The sequence below is a fragment of the Myxocyprinus asiaticus genome, chromosome 1 (assembly GCF_019703515.2).
Source record: "Myxocyprinus asiaticus isolate MX2 ecotype Aquarium Trade chromosome 1, UBuf_Myxa_2, whole genome shotgun sequence".
In the NCBI taxonomy this organism is placed as follows: Eukaryota; Metazoa; Chordata; class Actinopteri; order Cypriniformes; family Catostomidae; genus Myxocyprinus; species Myxocyprinus asiaticus.
In genome coordinates, this window is record NC_059344.1 from 59,400,622 (window position 1) to 59,408,454 (window position 7,833).

General features: G+C 36.3%; 2 protein-coding genes across 4 annotated transcripts in view; one reads left to right on the top strand and one right to left on the bottom strand.

The window, feature by feature from the left end:
- Positions 1–2,635, bottom strand: part of LOC127443396 (myotubularin-related protein 13-like) — a 158,811-nt gene extending 156,176 nt beyond the window's left edge. For 2 of the 3 annotated variants that reach the window (XM_051721598.1, XM_051705860.1), the window contains exon 1: positions 2,497–2,635. In XM_051721598.1, the coding sequence (XP_051577558.1) occupies positions 2,497–2,551 (55 nt within the window). In that variant the 5' untranslated portion in view covers positions 2,552–2,635. The remainder of the gene's footprint in view (positions 1–2,496) is intronic. The other variant, XM_051713684.1, reaches the window with a different exon arrangement.
- A 2,021-nt stretch (positions 2,636–4,656) lies between these two features.
- On the top strand, positions 4,657–7,094 carry LOC127433658 (uncharacterized). Its single transcript, XM_051686147.1, has 4 exons — positions 4,657–4,821; positions 5,323–5,438; positions 5,533–5,646; positions 5,848–7,094. Exons 1-4 carry the CDS (start codon positions 4,672–4,674, stop codon positions 6,155–6,157), a joined length of 690 nt encoding a protein of 229 aa, XP_051542107.1. The 5' UTR covers positions 4,657–4,671; the 3' UTR covers positions 6,158–7,094.
- Positions 7,095–7,833: the final 739 nt, after the last annotated feature.

The window sequence follows — 7,833 nt, forward strand, 5'->3', positions numbered from 1 at the left end:
CCACAAGATGTACACAATATACATGTTAACATTGATTTTAGTGATAAAATGGCTTACCAAGATTATCTATGTAAAATTATTCCCAATACTGAGATAACAGAGTTTCGTTGTCATGACAACAAAGTTGTAATATTGGATATAACTTTACACAGATAAGGATAGTAAGTGATTTTATCACACTAAAATCATGTCAACATGTACGCCGTTTACATCTTATGACAGTAACTTTGAAACTGTGTATTTTAGCTTTAAAGGACCCCATTCACTTTCATTGTAAGTGCCTTACTGTAACTGCAATATTTGCTCTTTTTTTTTTTTTTTTCATAAATGAGGATTGAGTTAATATAGTTTTTTTTTTTTTTTTTTTTTGTGGAAATCACTATTTTGCCACAAATGCATTAATTGAGCTTAACTTGTTTTAACCCAGAACATTCCTTTAAGTTTTTGGCTTTAAAGGGATAGTTCACACAAAAATGAAAATTATCTCATTATTTACTCACCCTCATGCCATCCCAGATGTGTATGTCTTTCTTCTTCAGCAGAACATAAACAAAAGAATATCTCAGCTCTGTTGGTCTATACAATGCAAGTGAATGATGATCAGACCTTTGTAGCACCAAAAATCACATAAAGGAAACATAAAAGTAATCCATAAGTCTCAAGTGGTTAAATCAATGTCTTCAGAAGCTATATAATAGATGTGGGTGAGAAACAGATCAAAATGTAAGTCCTTTTTTTTTTAACTCTAAATCTCCACTTTCACTTTTACATCTAAAAGTCAAATGTGGTGCATGTTGTTTCACTTTCACATCTGAAAGTGAAAGTGGAGATTTAGAGTAAAAAAGGACTTAAATATTGTTCTGTTTCTTACCCACACCTATTATATCGCTTCTGAAGACATGGATTAAACCACTGGAGTCTTATGGATTACTTTTATGTTTCCTTTATGTGATTTTTGGCACTACAAAAGGTCTGATCACCATTCACTTGCATTGTATGGACCTACAGAGCTGAGATATTTTTCTAAAAATCTTCATATGTGTTCTGCTGAAGAAATAAAGTCATACACATCTGGGATGGCATGAGGGTGAGTAAATGATGAAAATTTTAACTTTTGGGTGAACTATCCCTTTAATTGCTTGTAAAAGCAATGCTGCTCCAGACCCGTTTTGCCGCGGTAATGACATTGGGCTTTCTGTCCAATGACTTTCTGGCTGTGCACAAGAACCAACACATAAAGCACGAGTCTTTTCAGTATAGTGGCTATAGCTGATTAAATAAATGTGATAAAATGTAAGACAAGACCATCAGAATTCAGTATTCAAATGGATACAAGACAGAAACCATTTGCACTTCATGCAAATATTACAATAGCAGCATCACTGCTAATTCAATTTTAAATACAGCACACTCTATTAAAGTATAAAGTTTAAAGAGAAAAAAGGATAGCACAACGAAGACCGAAATTATGAACAAAACTACTTTTGAATGGAGTATGTGAAAAACAAAAGGAGTGCTTTAAGTAGTTTTACATTTGTGGAGGAGGAAAAGAACAAGAATAGAATGATTAAGGGATTTCAACAGAATATAAAGACCACTACAGTGTTGTTTCATGAATAAACAATATGTCTAGAGGTGTGACAGGTGACCTGCTCCCTGCTTGCACCATTTATGGATGTAAACACGATCATGTGCTGTCAAAGTGTTCAATGCGCGTAATGGAGCACCTGTAGACTCAACACGATTACGCACAGCTCCTGTTTCCCTTGCGATGGATTTCTGCATCCGCTTTCCACAACACAGGAAGAGGTCTCCAGCAGAAAATCTCTTCTGAACACACACACACACACAGATATACATACAGTACATACTGAGAGCATCAGAACCGCTCTCAACTGACCTAAACCTCTCGGCTAAATGTGGAAATCAATGCTGCATAGAGCGCTTAAATCGTTCATTTAGAGATCAATGCAGTGTGGTAACAAATAGTTAACAAGTAGTTATGTAACAAGTTACTGCCCGAGTCATCGCGCGCTTTATTTTCACTGTTTACATGTACACGCGGAGAAATACAGTAGATGGGTGCTGAGACTGAGTCAGTGTAAAACACAAATATAACAAATAAAACACATTATACACTATTTTTATTTTTTATTTTATTGTTATTTTTGAAAACCCTTTACCTGACTGGAGTAACACAAATATGTTAAAACAACAGTGAAATGACCACACCATCAAAACCTCCCATTTATACACACATGTCCTGTTTACTTCATATATACAAATAGGAAAAAGTATAACTGTTCCATAACACCTATTATGATACCAACCGCAACGTCTTGCCATCACGCATCAAAGAAAGTGAAATCTTTCCGTTAATCCCTTTAAACATTGCAGCTCTGAAGTAGTTGCTAACACACACACACACGCGCGCGCGCGCGCAGTGACGGCCTAAACAATTCACAACACTCCTCACACACCCACACCACATCTTACCAGACTTCTCCTGATCGTATCCGACCACCATGAAATAATCAGCAAGTCTAGCCATTGGTTCCTCTTTTGGCGAAATTCTGCAACACAATTCAGCATTTTTCTGTCTTCAAAAGCACAGCCATGTTTGACACAGAGGAAGCCAGTGCGCATGCGTGGACTAGCGGTTGCCCGTGCATGGGCGTGGATGGGTGCTGTGTTCATCTAATCTACACTCTCTATTACTGTAACACCAACAGTAATAAACAAACATGTCTTCTGTCTACATTCTCAACGTACACAAGTATTGCATCATAAAGCATGTTTGTTATTTCGCTGCAAAACGAATGAAAAGCCTACTTGGTAGTCTGTTTCTACTACACAATATGGCAATACGAAGCTTTCATGTAGCTCAAGCAGAGTTAAAATTGCTATTTTCTTACACAATCTTTTTTTTTTTTTTTTTTTTAAATACAGTGTTAATTATTATTTTCTAGAACGCTAACTGTAATTAGCTGTACAGGTGCAATTATTATTATTATTATTATTTTCTACATTTATAAAGAAATTTAAACGGGTAATTTTCTGGGCGCAATCTGTTGTCGTTGGTCTGTGCAGTCCAAATTGTCTTTCACTGTCAACCAAACGTAAATCATTTTAAAGAAAAGTAGTAAATTCTATATTTTTTCCCCCTTTTTTTTTGTGATACATTTTTTTTATATGTAGAAATGTACAAAAAAGTGATAAATAATGACTTGCTGACATTTCGTCAGATAGGCCTACTCAATGAAAAGCGCTCGAGCGGCGGTTACTAAGTTGTTCACAAGCGTTATTTGAAGTCTGGTAAAAAAAAATCACACTCTGTTTAACTTTTAATCGTCGTTTGAACATTATTGAAACGTTAAAACGTACTTTTGTAATACTGTGTGTAGAATTAAACTGTAGAACCTAAATGTTTATTGTCAGAAAACATGGTACCATGATGCATGTCCAGAAAACCATGGTGTTACTATACGGTATCTTTGGTATAAAGCAAATATATTCACTTTGGTATAAAAACATTCGGCGCTTCATTTTTAAAGTCGAAATAATGTCGAGTGAACTGATTTGATAGGGAACCTTCTTTCATCTTGCCTCCCTGAGTTCCCTCATTTTAACTGATCAAATATCAGAAATCCCTCTGATGGCTGATTCTGCTATATGGTGATTGGTTTAGCAAACAATAATCACCATATATGGGCTGAGAGGCAAACAACTCAATGTTGGTGTCACTGTGTCTGTGGTTGTGCACTCTCTGATTCTCTATATAAGCATAAATCACAGGACTGCACTGTTAATTGCTGCTGAAAACTAGAGTTATCAAATGTTGGTGTTTTGTAATACAACCTTCCCCTGTGCTGATTCACATTTGACAGTAAAAAGCTAAATAATGGAACTGCAATACATTCAAAAGATATAATTTTTAGAAGAAAAGAAAAACATTTAATCGGCAGAAGTTTTTCTGATTTATATTTTGTTTTATATATATATATATATATATATATATATATATATATATATATATATATATATATATAAAAATTTAAAACCTGACAGAAGTAGCTCAAAGTTACAATAGATTTTTCTTCTTTATATATAGATAAATATTCACCAGTTTTCCCTTTGAGCTTGGAAATTATAAGGATCTAAAAAAAAATTATATACAGTATATATATAAAATAGCATTGTTTATATCACATTTAAAAAGATTATTTGTGAGTAAAAGTTATATTTTTGCAGAATATTATTTTATTTTTATGTTAAACAAACTAAAAATGTTATTGTCTAAAACAGGCTAGTTTTACATATTGTTCTCAAGTCAGACATAATCTTTTGGTAGTTATGTCCCAACCAACACCCATATAACACAAGTAGTGTTATTGAGTGTAATTCTTTGTATGTTGCACTTGTTTTTTCACAGTACAAAAAGACTATAGGGTAATTTGTTTTAAGAAAAAAAAAAAAAATTATTCCAAAAACACTGATAAAAATACCATACCATCATACTAAGAATGTCAGCAATACATTTTCATTATAAAGGCCCTTCAATATTTCCAGATTCATTTTCTGCAAAGAGGAAGTGTATACAGGCTTGGTGTGGAGGGACTGATGAGAACGAGTGTGTCAGACGGTGAGCCCTCCCACCTCCGTCAAGTATAAATGCCCTCACGCCTGCTGTGGAGAGTCAGACTATTAGCAGAGTATCACAGCAGCTTTTCAGCTTTATCAGCAAGTGAAAGAGGCTCTGGATTACTTTCAACACAGACTACACAGAACACACCAATCCAAGTGAACTGTACTTCTCCACAGGTATGCATACATATGGAACACTTTTGTGTTTCTGTTTGTCATTTAGTTTAGTGTCTTTTCTTTAAAGGGTCAAGGCTTATGCATGCAAAGTTTATCTACATATTTTTATAATAAACTGAGCCCCAGTTTTGCATCTGTATAAGCCAGGGTGGCTGCTTTAGTTTGTTAGGCAAAAATAACTAAATGGTGAAAATAGGGTGCATTACAGAGCTGAAGCAATGTTTCTATATAAAGGCATACTGTTTTACATATAAATTTGTCCCTTTTATGGCTGACTAGGGGCCTGAAACATAGTTGTATGTTTAGCTTTTCATACAAAATGTGACCTCACCTTGACATTGTAAATAAATGTATGATTAGTCCATGTATGATAGCTTGGCTTTTGGACTCTTGTGCAAGCAAAAGCAAAGCATGGTTGGCACAGAGAAGAAGAGTCACATGCAGGTGATTGGAGCTTTCAAGTGTTATCTAACAGATGTTTAATTCACATTTTCCTTAAAGATTTCAGCCACGATGCAACTGATTCTACAGTCTGTCTTCTGCTGCTGCCTGCTGGCCACCGTTGCACCCAGTGTGTACAGTGCAAAACATGACCTGAGACAAGTTTTGAAAAGAAGGTGAGCTGATGTGTAGATTTTGAATCAAATTGATCATGTTATGCATTGGTTTTAAAAGTTTCTAATGAAAATCATTCCTCTCATTGATAATTAGTGTCTGGCTGCAGAGATCAAAAAGGGATTTGAGTCTTGCTGCATTGAGGAATTCAGAGAACAGCCAATTTGTCAGAGCAGATGATGTGAAAGACAACTTGCTGCCACATTCAAGGTAAGAAAACATCATTACCAAGACATACAAGGTCATTGTCCTCTCCATTTGAGATTTTTCGAAGAAGTACAAAGAAGAGTTATCAAGCTTCTCAAGCAAGGAACATTAAAGTAAACTTGATCAGTAATTTGTGAGCCAGATGCAAATTCTCAGGAATGCCAGGTAGGCATTAATGTCTTCTTCTCTTCTCTGCCTTTCCAGCACTGACATCAGCGTGAGGACAAAACGCTCCAAGAACTCTGTCAACCAGTCCAGGAGACCGGGCTGCTCTCTTGGCACCTGCTCAGTGCATGTCCTAGCACACCGTCTCCATGACCTCAACAACAAACTCAAGATTGGGAATGCACCCGCTGACAAGATAAGTCCCTTGGGTTACGGCCGGCGGCGAAGATCCGTTCCAGAGAAAGTCATGACCCTGCGACAGGAGGGCAACAGGCTGCGGCCGGCGTGGAACAGCTCGGACTCTCAATCACTGCTGCACAAGTTGGAAGCACTGCTCAGACGGACGTGAGCGGGGCTGGGCGGGAGCTCTTGGAGGATGCGGCGACAGAGGCTCGCCAGCCAACTCTGAAATTCTACAAATGCCTCAGACTCCTGCCAAGAGTTCTCCAACACATTCTTTTCCAAGCACAGGGGCAGGGAGAGCAATCTTGTCTCCTGAAGACTGTCCTCAAGGAGAAATTGTCAAAGCAAAGTGCAGAAACAACAGAGGGGGAAGCAGATGGACAGAGGGATACGGAGATGGAGCACCAAATCTGAATCAGTGTGCCTTGGATTTGAGCAAGAATCATTTCACTGAACCTGGGCACAGTGTACTAGCTTTAGGGAAAAGCAGAACCTCTTCTACATGGACAAATGGACTGCCCTAATGGTGAACCAGTCAGTGGGATTATGGCCTCTAGTTTAACCATATGTGTTATTTAGTCAGAAACGTCTCTGGACTTCAAGTAGATTCTGAAGAGTCATGATTCTAAAAAGGAATACGCTGAGAAATGAAGCTTTTCTATTTGGAATCACATTTTCGGACACTGTAAGAAGGATGAATGCCTTAGATTATATGAATTGTCTGTGCCAGTCCATAAGGATTGTATTCTAACTTACTTGAACATTGCTACTATTATTATTATTATTTGTATAGAGATATGTGCAATCTGTATGTCATTTTTTATTGCAAGTATATGTATATTTGAAAAGAAAATGGTAAAAGATATCATTATATTATTTAATTGTTTTATACTACTTTATACTACTTACAGAGATAAAACTATTTTTGTACAGGAAAAGATAAAGGGCATTATATCTATTTTTAATTTGTGTCAAGAATGTCTTAAACTGTGGTAATAGGATTACTTTTTTATGAAGTTATATATTTGTAAATGGGATCTATTTTTATTTTGTGTGTGTGTGTGTTTGTGTAATGAAGCAACATTGTCATTCAATAAACTTTTGCAAACAATTAAAGCTGATGTCTTCCAAGCCTCATATGTTCTGTTCTACAGGAAGTGAATTTAGTTAAAGGAAAGCATCTCTCCATTGTTCCTCCTCCGGATTGCCTTGTGGACAGACACATGATCAGCACCTGGTCTGGTTTATTACTTCTTAAAGACCCTGGAGGGTAGATGGGGTGCCAAGTGCATTCCTTCTTTCCGTTTTGCATGCATACTAACTTTATGCAATGCCACAGAATGCTCTGAAGTTACCAGTGGTCTGTATTTGAAGGTGGTATGGACCAAGGCTGGGCTTAACAGGAGCTTTGCAGGGGGTGGGTTTGCAGGATGTAGAGCAAAGAGCTTTTTGTAGTGAAGGCAAGTGTTAGAAGCACATTCCACTAAACATATAATTACCATTCCTCTCTTAATGAGATGGAACTTCAGAAATGTTTATTGTTGCACCCATGTGGCCTCATATAAAATCACCATTTGATGCAATGCATCACAGAGCATCCAAATGAAAACAATTAGTGCCAGTAAAGAATTAAAACTCTTGGTTTAGATATGTTTCCATTGAATGGATTTTTGTAAGCACATTCTGATGACAGAAATGTTAAAAATATATATAAAAAATATTGTCAACATAAATCTTACATATTTACATCCATAATATAACTTCCACAGTCACATTAGATCTTCGAATATTATAAATCATAATCACAAATCAAAATCATAAATGGTCCTTATTACAGGCATT